Genomic DNA, 17,368 nt, shown 5'->3' on the forward strand with positions numbered 1-17,368 from the left:
ACCCCACCACACCCCGTTGTGTGTTTCGTCTGCTTGCGCACGTTACTACACATTTACTCCATCCATCACAGCATTGTGACCTCTCCATCCCCGTATCGAAGAAGTGAGGGTATGGGTAGTGGTAGGCCTAGATAATTTAGACTTGGCTGGCCTATCACACGATGCGTTCTGCTTGTCTGTGCTTACCACACCCTCCCCACTCATTCGCTCCGGCCGTCATTGTTGGCAAACGTGGGCTCTCCTATTCTTTGTTTCGCTCAAGGAGTTGATGTAAGGTCCTAGGTTTCGCTACATCACCAACAAGTTTCTCAACTGGCGAGGTTTATATGTATAACTGGCCTGTGCGCTGTGCACAGCAGCAGCAATATTCCGCTATAACCGACTCCCTTGCTTGTCCGATTGCGCTATAGCAGTATTTTATTTACAAAGATAAAGAAGGAAAAAACCCCGGGGTTTTAGAATAGTATCTTAATAACAGACTTCTCGTTGTTTCAGGACTCGTTATAAGTGCCATTAATCAACGTTTTTCAGTAAAATTCACACGAAAATGTGTTTTTTTAAATACATGTAATAGTTTAAAAAAAGTTTTAGTAGAGGTTTTACGGCGCTCGCAACTGCTTAAAGGTCATATGAGCGCCAAGGGGTGGATGTCAACAGAGAAGTCTTTACAGGGAATCGGGCTTACTCTGCTCACCTCTCTGTTAGTTTTAGTAAGTGATTTACGGCACTTGCAACACAATTAGGTCATATAAGTGCAGAGGGATAGAGGTGTTACAAGAGAGTAACAAACATAAAAAGGAAGGAGGGGAGATAAAGACGATAGTTGTTTGATAGGAAAGAAGGAGCAAACCACACCAGAGCACCCGCCAATCGCCCACTCACCTCTCTAGCTTCAACAGCACAAAGTCTGTTTCGACTTTCAAGGCATCCGGGAAATAGCGGGTCACAAGAGTATGACAAACATACAAAAGAAGTAGAGGAAAATGACGATGGTAAGGATTAGGAAAGAAAAAGCAACAGTTCCCTGTTGTAGTTCAGGCACAGTTATGAGCATGACATTGTTGAATCAGCCCATTTACAATTCTACTGTGCATAAGAACGAGAAATGTCCCCCCCCTTTGGGAATGACGTAAAGACACTTCAGTCAGTGGCACCGCCCGGGATGGGGGGGGGGGGGGGGGGGGGATGTGTTTTTATACGGACATGCAAAGTGATGAGCCAAAAAACAAAAATTTGATAAAAATTGCCAAATTGACAGGTCGCTTTATTTATTCGTATTGTCCAACCAGAGAGACCGACTCGAACCAGGCAATAAAAGGGTTAAGCACCTATCAACAATTTGCTGTAACTCAGAGGAACCAGGTAAACAATCCTTTTCCTGAACACGTTAGTTCATAGATAGAATAAAGGAAATTAAATGTTAGCTACAAGTATTCAGCATTGTCTTTTAAAAGTCATTTTCTGAATCAGAAAGCACAGTTTTGCTCATGTTTCATGAATCTTTTAAAAATGAATTTGAAAAAACCCCCAAACCCCCCCCCAAAAAAACCAAAACAAAACAACAACAACTAATGATCATCGAGAGTTGAAAAGAAGTCAGAGTCTGCAAGTAAGTTATGTACATCAGTGTTAAGCTGCTATGGTTAAATATCATACTTTCATGAATGCAAGTGCATTTTCCACTCTTAAACCATTTCATTTTGAGTGAAATACTAAAACTATAAAATATTAACTTTCCAACATATCTGTTTACAGCTTTATTTCTTTATTTATTTGTCTATTGTTATTATACTTATGGACTATGAAGGTGGGCATTGTCGACTCTTTATTTGTCGATTATTATATATATTTATATACTCATGGACTATGTAGGTATAAGTATTAACAATACAATGTAAGAACTATCACTATCAGTACTAAAATATCAACAATTTAAGTCCCCTTACATCACAGTGACTCATTAGGCTCAGTCATATGCTGACAGTTGTAAATGAAAGGAATCACACCATTACAGTAATTGTGCTCAAGAACAAGAGACAAAAGGCAGACATTAATTTTTAAAAGTTAGACAGAGGAGGACAAAAACACCCTTTAACCACCCGCAAATGTTCACTGCCTAGCATTAAAAAATTGTTTTTTTCAATAACTGGACAGCCCTCAGTTCTTTTATTCAGCATTTCCTCAGGGCTGCACTGTAGGTAGAATCTGACAGCCGTGATTTTGTGATCAGTGATGGAATAACTAATTCTATTATCATACCATTTTTTCAATAAAACTACTATTAAATACAATGAACTAAAAAATATAAACAATTATAAATGTCAAAAGCCTCTTGAATTACCACCGTTGAAATGATTTGGTTTGATCTGTGGAAAGTCTGGCTCATCAGCTTGTGGTATGGAGGGATGTGTTGAAAATAACTGAGGAGACTTCCGTGTATTTCCTGTTGAGGGCTGAGTGACAGGCTTTGACTTTCTGAATGAGAATTTTCTCCTAGAGCTGGGAGTGACAATGGACAGAGGACCCTCTTGTTGAAGCTCGGGGCTGTAAGACAAATCATGTCAAAGTTATGGGATGGAGCAAAAATAAGTTTATCAGTAATATTTTTGTACAAAGAGCTGCAAGAAGATTGCTGAGAAAATTACTGGCAGATCACAAACAATGGTATGAAAATGTTTTAACACCTAAGATCCCCATAAAGAGCTGCATGCACAAACTGTAAACTGAGAATTATTTCAGTAAGCCAGCTAACTTGATCGCTTGCCAAAAGAAAAAAAACAAACTAAGTGTAAAGGTCAAGTAAAGGTTCAGAAAAACAAAGGTAAACAATGTATGCAAGATCTTCATATTTTTTTTAATTCAAAGCAGGATGAGTACATTACTGTTTTAAGTTCATGACAATATTAATGTTACAGTTACAGTTATAATTACAATTTTCATGCACATAGTATCACTGGTGATAATTCCCATTTCCCATTCTAATTACAAGACTTTTTTTTCACATTGAAACGTTAACATAGTCTTCTCACAAATGTACTCCGGAACAGATACAAACATTGTGCTGCGCTTGTTATAGGATTAAAATGATTGCAATGTGAACAAAAAGATATCCTGCAAACTTGCTATAAAATACACTCAGAAGCTCACCCACAAAACAGAATCATTCAGAGAGTAATTTGGGAAGATTACAATAATAGCTGAACAAAACTCTACATGTTCATAAAATGATGTCCACAAAATTTTAATATATTTGAGTATTGTAAAATTTAAGCGAATGAAATTCAGAAGATCACAATTGTATCTGCAGAGACAAAACAGATAAAGTGTCAGGCCAGAACAACTCCATACAGTGGAGTAAAAGTATTTTTTTTCTAATATATATTTTTATATATCAGCATCTGAACCTTGGTGAACACATGAAACGTTATGTAGTAAAAAAAAAGACAAGGTTGGTATGTGCCAGGGGTTTACATACAAATTATCTCTTCTTCTTGAAATGTTTCACAAGGAAAATAAAAATGAGTATAACTGAGATTTTAATGTCACAGATCCCCTTCAACAAATGACTCGCAGATATTCAATATACAGTCAAACCTGTGTAAGACGGCCACCCATTGTCAAGGAGAAAAGTGGCCATATAAGACAGGTGGCCGTCTTAGGTAAGACTGATCAAGATAAAGAAAACAAACCATTCCCATCTGAGGCCCCAATCGAAAGTAGTCCATTATGTTGTCTTTGTTGGTGTTGGTTTGTATTTCGTTTGTAATTTTTATTTTGTCGCTGATTTTGCACAAGGGTGACAATAAAACGAAATGTATCAGACAAGGAAGACCGAGTGCCATGTTAAAACAAACACATGGGTCGGAGAACGAGCCACGCTTCTGTAACAAGTTCATGTTGACGTCCTTTGTTACTTTGTTACAGACTCGGTAAACAGTGACCACTCATCTCACTTAAGATTTGTGTATGAGTTCTGGGCGGGGCTTATGGGTTATGAGGGATCACACGCTTACCTCACCAGCAGTTGAAAATTGGTAGCTATTGGTCAACAGTGGGAGGGGCCTACGCAACATGATCGGTTGGAGGGACTACCGAACAACAACGACAGGTGATTGATTATGACAGCTCGCCCACAACGCCAGGGGCCAATGTACAATTTATGACAAAACATAATGGAGTCACTAAGGTGGCCGTCTTAGACAGGTATTATTGCTTAGTATGATAGGGGTTGTGTGTTAAATTATGGTGGCCGCGGCCGCGTTGGACAGGTGCCCGTTTTACACAGTTAAATTATATAGAAAAAACGCACGGGGGGAAATGGAAAGTCGCCGTTTGTACAGGTGGCCGTCTTATAGAGGTGGCCGTCAGGGCACGTTCGACTGTATATATATGGCAATATCTAATTTCCTCAGCTGACCAGAGCACTTAGTGTGGCACCCTCTTGGGTGTATACTGTTGTTATTTTCAAACATTTTGCATTGATCACCATTAACAAGCCAAAACAGCAATAGTATCTACCACACACACGCCCTGTCAACAGCCAGCAAACAGCCTTTCATTTTCATTTTATCTATGGCCAAATCTTAACCATTACGAAATCTTGATTGCCCAGAAAGCCTAAATTTGAAAAACATTTTATTTCAATCATTATTCACAGATTGTTTTAACAGAAATGATGGTACAAAACAATTTTTTCCTATTTTTATGATCCCATAGTTATTTCTCTTTAAACCTGTATGAGTTACTGTGACAAAAAAGTGGTGCAAGAAATGATTCAGACAGTTCTCTCAGACATTACGGCAGAAAGTGCCATGTGAAAACACAGACACAGATACAGAATCCCTCATTAGGGCTAGTTCCCAATAGATCACATCTCAGTTGGAATGCATCTTCAACATTTCTTGAGGATATTTGAGACTCCCTACACATATATTTGAAAGTGAGTGAGTTTGCACCATTGTAGTGTGAGAAAATGAAAAAGACCAAAATAGAAAAGACTAACAAAAGGAAAAAAGGCAGTCTCACACAAATAACCGATCAACACATTTAGAAAACAAGGTATCATATATGACATGTACCAATGACCCAATACAAAACCATAATTCGGGGGCTCTCCTGGTCTAGAAGTTACGGTGTTTGCCTCTCTTTCTATAGGTCCTGGGTTTGAGAACAGTGATGGAAAATTTTCTTCACTAAAAATATGTTCTCCTTTCACCTCCTTTCCTGCTCTCTAACCATGTTCAGTCATCTGCTTTCATTTCCACTTTCTGCCCCCACCCCCCCTTTGCCCCCTCCTCTGGGCTCCTGACTCTTTCTGCAGCCTTTCTACTGCTACTCCTTGGCTCCTTAGTTTTGTCTTTCAGCCACACCCATGATCTTAGGGTAGGTAAGATCTAGCACCTAGCCTTTTTAAATGAAGGCAAAAAATCTCGGAGGCCCTGTGTGCAAGTTGTGCATGTTAAAGATCCCTTGGTCGTCCAAAATCGACACGAGTCGACACGAGTATGCTTCGGCCACCACCAGGGCAAAATTCAAAATAAATTCCTATCAAACTTTAAAAAAAAAGTGTGTCCTGCTCGCTCACATGACCATATGTCGCTGTGAGCATTGCAAAACACTTACTAAAACTAACAAAAACCATAATTAATTTTTAAACACACCTTCATTACAAATAAAAGATGTCAGACTAGTGAACACAAATGACCATAAGAACCTTCAAACTATAAAAAATCTTCAATTTTTAGTAGCTAATGTTTTCATCTACGCTCTATTTTGTAATGGCAGAGTAGATAATTTTAACAATATTTCATTGACTAATACCAGCTAGTTACCCATAACTCAAAATGAAAATAAATTTTGTTATATGGGATAATTTTCAATACAAACTAGTCATACACTTTTTCATCCACCAGGCAATTCTTATAAATTAAAAAAACCCAGCTAAGCACCTTTCATGTACATTAAAAATACATTTCTCTATGGATTTTACTGAAAAATGTTTGATCAAAGGCACCCAAAAAAAAGAGTAAATTTCCAGTTTCCATAAGCTTTAGAGTTCACCAAACTTTGGGTGCGAACTTCTCGCCAAATTTATGTCTGAAACTAGGGGACTTCCACCTTCATTTGCACATATTGACTTCTATGCAAGACAAATGGTTATTTAAAAAAAAATCTTCAAGATAATACAAATAACTTCATTTACTCGTCCACTGTGTTGTGACACATTTCTATTTATAATAAAATAATAATTGCATTTATATAGTGGCACATCCACAGCACACTCTTATTACAGAACTATCTAGCATCTGCGTTTGTCGCGGCCACGATTTTTGACAATTTTTGGTCCGCGAATCGCGACTTTTTGCATTTTTCCAAAAACCACACCGCCAGGGAATAAAAATAGAACAAATCGTGGTAGCCTATAAAAAAACGGAACCCCCCCCCCAGAAACCGAGCCTTTTGACTTTTAGATCTAGAAAGAAAGTTATTTTCACTTCTGCTTCACTTCTTCTCTTTCTTACTTTACTTGTTGACTCCACGTTTATTTGTTATTTTCATGTGAAAAAAAGTCTTCTACATAACATAGTAGATCTATTTATATTGCTGTTTCTCTTTTATTTTTCTCTCTTGGTTGTGTTTTTATTTGCTGGTGTGTTATTGTTTTTTTCTTGTTATTGTTCTTATGTACAGTGGAATCCTGTTATAACGAGAGGGAGGGGACCGGTGCGAAATGTCCGTTATAGCAGGATTCTCGTTACAAGGGATCCAGTAATAAATTCAAGGGAAATAGTAAAGTAGGCCTAATCTATGAGTTTGGCGTTCTGTTTATTCCTTTTTGTATTTCCCCAGATGAGGATTTTGTTCAACATGATCTCTAGGTCTTACTTGATCAAAAATCGAATCAGGTTTCTTTCTCTAGCACTAGCAATGTTGACAAATCGGCGTTAGCGATCAGAAAGAAGGGGCTCTGGCTCTAGGCTAACTCGTCCGCTGTGTTGTTCCCCACCTCACCATACAGTGGTGCGTTGCGTCTGCTTGGGCACGTCACACATTCACTCCATCTATCACAGCACTGTGACCTCTCCATCCCGCACCAGAGAAGTGAGAGTGAGAGGCACGGTAGGCCTATGCCTAGATAATGTAGACTGGGCTGGCCTGTCACGCGATGCGTTCTGCTTGTCTGCGCATGCGACACCTTCCCCACTCATTCGCTCCGGCCTTCATTGTTGGTTTGCGTGGGCTCTCCCATTCTTTGTTTCGCTGGATCACCAACAACTTTCTCAACTGGCGAGGTTTTATATCATGTTTAATTGGTCTGTGCGCTGTGCACAGCATCAGCAATATATTCCGTTATAACCGACTCGCGTGACTGTCTGATTGCGCAATAGCAGTATTTTATTTACAAAGATAAAGAAGGAGAAAAACGGGGTTTTAGAATAGTGTCTTTATAACAGACTTCTCGTTTCAGGACTCGTTATAAGTGGACTCCACTGTATTTTTTCTCTTCTGTGTTTATCATAATGTCAATATAATTTAATTTGATGTTGTTCCTACTTTTGAAAAATGCGTTATGTGAGAGCGTGTCTCCACCAAAACCGAATACATGTATATGTACTGACACTGGCAGGCCCCTTGTGTGTGATTCCATAATTTACATATAATATCCTGTACTTTTTCTTGCATAACACACGTTTAGGGTTAAAACGGCCACTCTTCGGATAAGTGGACACACGCCCTTATTTGTTAATTATTGTGGTTGTTTAATTATGTTCTCTTCTAATGTTGATTTCACTCTGTAGTGTAACCTTTATTTTTCTCAGTTTTACACTCTGTGTGGCTACAAATGATCTTCTGGATGCTTGAAACAGAACATAAGAAATTTTGATGCTTTAAATTAAGTTACCTCTATCAACATATTGCTATATAAATAAGTTGACACAGAGAGTTTAAAGCTTGAAAATTATTGGCAACTTTTGCCATTTTTGTGGCAACTTTTGGGCCATAAAATGGCAACAAACACAGATGCTAGAACTATGACTCAGCAGACCCTAGAACACTCAGAGATATTCTCAGCTTCATGGAAAGCATACAGTGCAAGCTGTGGATTTTTTTACATGCACAATCACTAACACACTGACAAGATCTTTCACTGTCTATAGCCAGGTAACCATTCCCACTTGGGTGAAGTGAGGAAAATTCGTGTAAAGTTCCTTTCTCAAGGAATCAAATCCAGTGTGAGTATAAGAGCCAAGTATTGAAATAATTGGAAGAAGGAATTTTCTGTCAAAAAATAAATAATCCATACAGGACAGTCTAGTCCTTAGAACATATGAACATTCAATGGTGCTGAAATTTAACAACCAACATGATAAATCATTTAAGAGGAGAGAAACGGAAATGACTCTTTGTCTTGCAAAATACAAATGCAGCATACCTTTCAAAGCTGTAATAATGAAGTAGAGATCATAACAATGAAGAAAAAAAGTATATATACTTACAAACAAGTCAAAGCAAAATACTGAGTGGCAGAAGTAAGAATGAAGTTTGGGTGAGCAATTAACAGAAGGCTAAGACATTTCATACATTGAAATGCAACAAGCCAGCCAAATGTTAACCCCCCCACCCCCATTAAAGTTAATTTAAAAAATCAACACACAAAAAAACCCCCCAACCACACACACACACACAAAAACCCCTCCAAACGGAAGAAGTAGGCCTACATATCCCAAGCATCCAGAGGGTAATAAACACAAAATTGCAAAAACTAGCAAAATGAGATTCTTTCACTGTGAAGGGGAACATGATCAAACAACAAAATGGGGGTGGGTGTGGTGTGATGGCGGGGACATGTGAAAGGTGAAGATGATGGGGTCAAAACAAGTCTACAGGAAGACAGACATCACAGAAAGAAACATAAATGTGTTGTTATTTTTCTGCTTCAGTTTAAAATGCTGTTTAACCCTATCCATACACCTGGGATCATTTTGTACCCCAGGGATTGTATTTTTCGCATTTTAGAGTACTACTAGAGCGAAAATCTCTTTGAAACTTTCAGTATTCCTCAACAAATCGTTTTGACAGATTGCTGTGCAAAGCAAATCGCAATTAATGGGTAATTATCTTTTTGACCAGTGGCCACATTTCAAAACGACCTTTTTTGCGTCATTTGTGCCCCCACTCTCCAAAGAGGAAAAAACTCAGTTATTCTTATCCGTATATCTAGCAGGGTAACAACGACCCCAACACGTCGTTTGCATAGTGTACTAGTACTCACTACATCCAAATTTTCCAAAATCTGGGTTTCTGTTGGGTATTGTTTGCACTCTTGCAGTTGAGCTGGAGACATCCGAAGGCCTGACCATCCTATATTATTTTATGTTGAGACTGATTGTTGTTGGCAGGTCTGACACACACTGCATCACTTGGCAGTAGAACATGTATCGGTACTTCTCTTTTTGAAGATCACCCGGCACCCTCTAACATTTTTGTTTTTATAGGAGTTTTACGCCGCTCGCAACTGCATAAAGTCATATGAGTATGAGCGCCAGAAGATTAGGTGTTACAAGAGAGTAACAAACATAAAAAAGAAGAAGGGGAGATAAGGACGATAGATGTCTCATAGGAAAGAAGAAGCAAACCACACCAGAGCACCCGCCAACCACAAACCTCTAACATTTAAAATTGAACCTAACCGCATACTGGCTAAAACGCTGAATATTAGTAAATTGGTCGTTTACAAGGACAAGTGGTCTAACCCAGATTTGGGGGGACCTAGAAATCTTGACCATCACCAAAAGTGGATATTGTCTACCTATAGAGGAGAAGTTTGGTTTCATTGGTGTGTATATTTGTTTAGTCATAAAGAAAACTCTCCTTGTCTTTTAAAGAAACTGAACAAGGGGCAAAAACTTTACCTTCGATTTTCTCAAAACAGCATTTTTCGGGATAGCCCCCTTGTGCTTAAAAATAAAAAAGCGACTACAGTGGAGTCCACTTATAACGAGTCCTGAAACAACGAGTAGTCTGTTATAAAGACATCATTCTAAAACCCCGTTTTTTCCCCTTCTTTATCTTTGTAAATAAAATATTGCTATTGCGCAATCACATAAACGCGCGAGTCGGTTATAGCGGAATACAGCTGCTGCTGTGCACAGTGCATAGGCCATTTATTCAAGCAAAACCTCGCCAGTTGAGTAACTTGTTAGTTATCAAGCGAAACAAAGAAAGGGAGTGCCCATGTGTGCCAACGATGAAGGCCGGAGTGAATGAGTGGGGAGTGTGTGGCACGCGCAGACACACCGTTGTGAAGCAGAACGCATTGCCTGATAGTGATAGGCCAGCCTAGTCTAGATTATCTAGGCCTAGGTATTCTATCATGCCTCTCACTTCTCCGATGCGGGGATGGAGAGGTCACAGTGCTGTGATTGATCATAGTCATAGAGCGAATGTGTGACGTGCGCAAGCAGACGCGGGAACGCACCACAGGGTGTCGTGGGGTGGGGGGAAAACACAGCGGGCGAGTTAGCCTAGAGAACTTTCGTTCTTATAGCCAACGCCGAGCTGTCAACATCGCTAACGCTAGAGAAGGAAACCTGATTCAATTTTTGATCAAGTTAGACCTAGAGGTCATGTTGAACAAAGCCATCAACGGAGGAGATAACAAAAAGAAATAAACAGAACACCAAACTCATAGATTAGGCCTACTTTATTATTTCCTTTGAATTTATTACTGGATCCCTTACAACGAGAATCCTGCTATATAACGGACACTTCGTACCGGTCCCCTCCCTCTCGTTATAATAGGATTCCACTGTAGTTACCAAACCTAGATCTATAGGTGGAAAAGATGAATCTATTATAAAATTTATGTATTCAGTCGTATGGCGCTCGTCTGGGAATCTATTCATATGGATTGCCCGGGTTCGAACCTAGCTGGCGTCAAATTTTGTGAGCATGAGAGAGAGAGAGAGATAGATAGACAGACAGAGAGAGAGAGAGAGAGAGAGAGAGAGGGAGAGAGAGAGAGAGAGACAGACAGAGAGAAGAAATGGAATAGAAATATCTTCGCTCAGTATCAAGTACCGGGAGTGATGATGACTATGGATACAATGGACAGGAGAGCGATGTGGCTAGTGAGTCGGAGGGAGATAGGAAATGAGGAAGAAGATACTGACATGAATGAAGTGAATGGAGAAGAGGAAGATGAAGCTGAAAGCAATAATAGTGACAATAGGCTGGAAATGCGACAACCTGTGGAAATGAGCACACTTGCACCAGATTTGGAAACTATGCCACAAGCAGCTGAGGAAACTGCACTCTGTCAGAAGGGGAACACTATGAAGGCAAAGATGGTACGCTGTGATACAGGGTTGCTCGAACAAAAATGTGAAAACCTTGGTGCAACCTCTTACTGGGCAGATGACTAAACCAAGAAAATTTCAGACAGTAAATGCCGCTTACAAACTTTTCGTTGCTGCCAAAATGATGGAAAGAATCGCCGTGCACATGAACATACAGTGGAAACCTGATATAACAGGGATGGTGGGACTAGAGAAAAAGTCGTTATATCCGATCCCTGTTAAATCAGAAATGCAAGGGAAGTAAGCATTTTTGGACTAATCCAGCTGTATTTATTCATGGGTAGTTTCCCTTGCCACAAGTACCTACGAACAGGGGTTTTAGCCATGTGGCAGGCCTGCGCACGACACATTACGCGTGTGTGGAGCTAGGCTTAGGGCTAGATTGAAGTCTGCAGCACACTGCAGCCCTCTCTCGCTTCACCCACTGCGTGTGCTTGCAGCAGTGGCGTGGCTTGCGTGGGTTTGCTCAATCACTGCGTTACTCTCTCTCTTGCTTTTTACAGATTGTTAAAGAGCCTTTGTTCCTGCTATAACTGATTGGGCTCCGATGGGGCCCTGTTATCGCCGATAACTTTTAATAGAGACAAAGAGTAGGAAAAAACGGGGATTTAAAAAATCCCTGGTTATTACTGGGCCTGTTATATGGTTTCCGTTGTAATTATTGGTACAGAGTATCAAAACACTTTTTCATTCAATTTAGCTGGCGGTCAAACGCTGTGACCTTGTCCGCTGCGGCCAGAGTTCTTCGTACAAAATTTGTTTTGAGCACAATTTTCTCTTCATCTTCCAATTGCTGTCCTAAATTAATTCTTTGAATTTGGGGAATAGATAAAAGTTGCATGGTGTAAGCCTCCGGAATATCGGGGATGTTGAAGGATTTCCCATTGCCAGGAGTCCAGGAGATCGGTGACCTTTGAGCAGTGTTGTGCATGATAAGAGAAGTGGTTGACGTTTGATGTTGATAGTGGTGTGGTGCTTTTGGCGGGCGGTCATGTAGGTGGTTTTGATGTTGTAGCCCCCCTTGATGACGGTAGTTGTGGCGGCTTTGGTGGTGATAGTGTTTTTGCCATTAACATCAAGTAAGGCTTTATCAAGCCTATAAGGTCATTCAGCGCCAGGGAGTACATGTGGAGTCGGATAACAGTAAGACGTAGAAAAAAGAAGTTGAAGGAGCAAACCACACCAGAGCTCTCGACAAACATCTGCAAGATCCCCGTGAGGATGATAAATAGTATTATAATGTAACAAAGAATCATAGAAAAGAAGGAGCATGTAATAATTACAGTAAAGAGCAAAATAAGCAGCCTAACCAGACCAGGTAAACAGGAAACTCTGGACTTTGAGTGCATGTGCTACTTTCAAAAGCAGCATTACATACAAGATGTCCATTTGTATGCGATTTTGTACGGCAGATTTGTTTCATGCAGCATTTGCACCAGATGTATGATGGTAGCCTACTCCAATTGAAGAGACTTTCTTGTACATGATGTATATGAGGCTAAGCTCTAACCAAACAAACAAACACAGGAGACGAAGCAGATAGATGATACATGTATCATTGAGGCAGCGTGGTGGAATCAGGCTCTCGTCAATTTTTGTGCTTGTAAAGTTATTGGTAACATCTTAAAGCTTGTTCACTTGTCTTTATTTGGATGAAAAAAATATCCATTTGTCTTGAATACAAGTCGAGATATTTGCAAAAGAAGGAGGTGGGGGTCACCTGTTTTGAGAGGTAAAATCAGAGAGCAAATGGCCGCCAAAGATTAGTTATTTCCTTATCTTTAGAGTCTGTGGTAACTGAAAATTTACAACATTAAAAAAAAAAATCCACACAGAAATGAGTTCTTTAATGGGCATGAAAGGTGTTGAGCCCCCCCAAAAAAGTTTGATAAAAATTCACAAACCTGCGAAAAAATGCAAGTTTCTTCACTTCGATTATTTTGACGAAAGCCTGATTCCACCACGCTGACTCACATTTCACTAAGAAGTAGGCCTACAGTATGTATCTCAGTTCCTTACATTTTGTAGGCCCCATTATGCCTGTTATTATTTGCTACCATATATGGAAAATAAAATGAGTGGCCCATTTTTATTCACTTTTGTTAGTTTCTTAATGGTTTGATATATGGCGAGTGGTTGGTGGGCGCCCTGTTGTGGTCTACTCCTTCTGTTTCCTGGTGTCGACAGTCCCATAAAAAACAATTAACAATCAAGCCCAAGCAAGTTGCTTTAGGTTGCCCCTGTCTGCCCACATGGCAGTGAAGAAAAATCCCAGGAAAATACAGCAGTGTCGACAGGTCCTGCAGGTTTTATGTCACTCTCGGCACAACAGGCCTACGCCATTTTAGGGGGAACCAAGAACAGGAGAGAGTGCTAAATCTAAATTTAGTATGAGTGGAAGGAGCAGAAAACGACAATAGCAAAGTCAGAAAGGAGAAAACCACACCAAAGAACCCACGTTCTAGTCAAGAAGGTTCTCAAATAACCAGCAGAGTCGAGACAAATTAGGTTTCTATGATATTTAAATCTAATTTAATTAATGTGAAACAACAACAATAGAATCGAACTATAAGAAAAAGAAAAGACGTTCGAATACTAGATGTATTCAAAATTAGGTTTACGATTCCAACAAAATTGGACTCGATTACCTACCTTGAGAAAGTTCTACCCGCCTCTTTCAGTCTAGAACTAAGAAAGCGAAATTCTAGATCTGAGAGAGCGAGCTAATTTTAGACCAATCTTTCTGTGAAATATGAAGGCTTGTGCGACATTAACCTTTGAGCAGTGTGCACAGACGCATAGATCTACAAAACTAGTTGCCTCCATCTTGGATCGTAAAGCCTTTTGATTCAAGCCATAGGTTTGAATACTTGGGGTCTTTTGTTACTCCACATGCACAGTGTACAGATCTGATTAACAAATACATTTCTTCTTTGAAAAGTGGGGGCACAGAGGTACCCCACGCTGTATGGATACGATAGTAAAACATGATGTACGGATAGGGTTAATGGAGTGGGGTCAAGTACTGATTATGATACAGGAGAATCCACAGCTATTTTCAAAATCCCTGGAAACTGACAATTGTATCCTCGTGATTGAAAATTTTTTTCTTCTCTTCTGCTACATACACTCCTTTTTCCTGTTGGTGTCATTTTGCAGAGAAATTCAATGTTCTCATTAACAGTTTGAGAACACTATGATAGGTTAAAACAAAGATTTTTGGATACGTAAAAGTTGCACTTATAAAGGAAACAACACACATGTAAGAATAGTGTTAGATGTGAAAAGGTCAAACTGAAAGATCTTACTGTCAAACAAAACAAAGTGCACAAAGAAATTATAATCAATTTAGGCTCAAACAAAGAAGTAGAAAGTTTTATGTTATGTAGACTAAGAACAATCATCAAGGAAGTGAGGCTTTACAATATTTATAATCCTAAAGGGCAATGCCTAAATGGAGGGCAAAAGCAAAAAAATGGAGAAAAAAATTTCCTATAACCCATGTTAAAAGGAAAAGATCACAACATGATGATTGGTGATTGTTATGTGCAAACACTGACAAAAACATTGAATAAAACAAAAATACAAGATATAACTGAGTATTTCTAGCCACCAAGTCTTGAGAGGACAGAGTGTTATCATCAACAAGTCTAAAAGACCTGTCATAGATCCAACACAACATACTAAAATTCACAAAATAAAACAAACAACAACAAAATCAGAACAACAAATTCACAAACTGACATCTTCAAATAAGCCCAGTTTGATTTGTACATTAGCAGCAAAACTAAAATGGCAAAAATTAGCATATATTTTCCGCCCTAAAAAACAAATTGCTAAACAAAGCCAAGCATCAAAGCTCAGAATGTATGTATACACACTTAATACAAGATCTTCCAAGGTCATCTCACAGAAAGACTTAGTTACACTGAAGGGCATTAATTCTGTAGCAATCACACTATGTATAATTTTATTTTTGCAGAATTCTTGCTTATTTAAAAGCAAAGCTCCCACTGTGTTCCAACACACCTGAGACTACCTTTCTATCATGGATAAAAAAAAAAAAGTAGGAACTCGCACTAAAATGATAAAAACGGAACTCTTTCCATGAAACAAATCGCTGTTGCTCTATCGAAAACACAGAGGAAAAGTGGAGACTGAACATGAACACAGCAATCGTCAACGACAGGGCCAACACGATAGCCTACTTGCTTTCTACTTCAGCAATAAATCATAAAAATATCACAAACCATGAATTCACAGTTAACTCTACCCGTACACCCTGGGGTCATTTTGTACCCCCGGGGTTGTATTCTTCACATTTTAGAATACTTCTAATGCGAAGATTGTATTCTTCACATTTTAGAATACTTTTAGTGCGAAAATCTCTTTGAAACATTGAGTATTTCTCTAAAAATCATTTTGACAGACTGCTACGCAAAGCGTTAGGATCAAATTAACGAGTAAATTTCCTCTTTGGAAAGTGGTGGCACAGGGTTCCTCACGTTGTATGGATACGATAGTAAAACACCACGTACAGTTAAGGGTTAAGTTGTTTGACACTTCTATTCCTAAACAATCATCCTAACCACCGAGATTCATTCATACTTGACTACTATTTAATTTACATCAACTTCTGTCAAAACTTAAGATAAATTGCAAAACATGAACAAAGTAAGGTGGTTACAGTATGAAAAATAACTCAATTGGACAAGCACATTCACAGCAAAGTAGTCTACAGAAAAAAAAGGAGCGTTCACTGCACAGGGTATAGCTGTTCATTAAAAAAAATGTAATAGGACATAGTGTTACTAGAGTTTTCTTGATCAAAATTGTGTATGACAAGGCTGACTCCCAACTTTCTTCAGCAATGCACAAAAACCTAATGTGACAGAAAATGAAACTCTTGGAGATCATATGATGTAGGTATGAATATCTCACATAAAATTCTAATACATGTACCACGATATTTCTGATCTACTTGACAGTCTATCACTGGACTAGTCGGACAACTGTTCTACTTGAAGGTCTACCGCACTGCTGCTGTTCTATTTAATGCTTTACCACCAGACCAGTTCTTCTTCACATAAGTTGGCCAACAATGCGAGTTTGTGCACTGGAAAAGTGCGTGTGAGCGAGGCAAAGTGTCGATTTTGTGTCATATTCATACTTTTTTCCTCCTAAACAATGTTGATAAATAAAAGGAAATTTACATGATATACATTTGTGTTCAGTGTTCTTTCCTCGTTTGAAATACGTTATTCTTTTTATACACTGAGGGGAATTAATTAATAATCCTGTAGGAAAACCACAACAGGGTCCACGGGTGGATAGTTGCATTTGGCGCGTTTGGTCACGAAAATTCTGGAAGGTAGGGTTGTTAAATTGAAAACACCTCAACCAAGAGAAACGGAAATGAGCAAATTTTTTTACAACAAAAGAGGGGAGGTCACCCTCTTTATTTTGATAACAGGTGAAATGATAAAGTGACAAAAGAAGCTGTAAGAAAAACAAAGTAAAAAATTAAATCACCACAAATTGTTATTTTTTTTCAAGGAAAACAATTTTCGCAGAGACTCGACTGAAAGGCAAATCTTTCCCCTACACATTTGTGTACATGACATGTATAAGTATAAGAAGTCTGTGCCTTCCTGGTCAATGGAAACACTCTGTTGTGACGCCCTGTTTGTAAGTGTGTATACCGTTTGGCTCAACATGTACACCAAGAAGAACAGACTCGACTTGCACGTTTGCCGGCTGAGTGAATGTCGCGGATGACATCCTCGTGATCGGAAACGGCCTCACAAAAGAGAAAGCACAGAAAGACCATGATAGGAAATATGACCTTCTTAAGGAAAGATGTAAAGAAAAATGCATCAAACTCAACCAAGAAAAAGCCAGAGAAAGACAGGAAGAAGTTAGATTTATGGGTCACAAGATAGGCAAAAGAGGAATAGAACCTGATGCTCGCAAAGTAGAAGCCATCATAAAGATGCCAACCCCAAAAG

The 17,368-nt window shown here is 39.1% G+C and overlaps 1 protein-coding gene across 1 annotated transcript in view; it reads right to left on the reverse strand.

Moving 5' to 3' along the window:
* Positions 1–1,232: 1,232 nt before the first annotated feature.
* LOC101858763 (protein Hook homolog 3) overlaps positions 1,233–17,368 on the reverse strand; it is a 103,631-nt gene continuing 87,495 nt past the window's right edge. Inside the window, exon 22 of the mRNA XM_005091966.3 lies at positions 1,233–2,544. Within this exon, the coding sequence (XP_005092023.1) occupies positions 2,322–2,544 (223 nt within the window). The 3' untranslated portion in view covers positions 1,233–2,321. The remainder of the gene's footprint in view (positions 2,545–17,368) is intronic.

The sequence above is a fragment of the Aplysia californica genome, unplaced genomic scaffold, assembly GCF_000002075.1.
Source record: "Aplysia californica isolate F4 #8 unplaced genomic scaffold, AplCal3.0 scaffold00038, whole genome shotgun sequence".
Classification (NCBI taxonomy): domain Eukaryota; kingdom Metazoa; phylum Mollusca; class Gastropoda; order Aplysiida; family Aplysiidae; genus Aplysia; species Aplysia californica.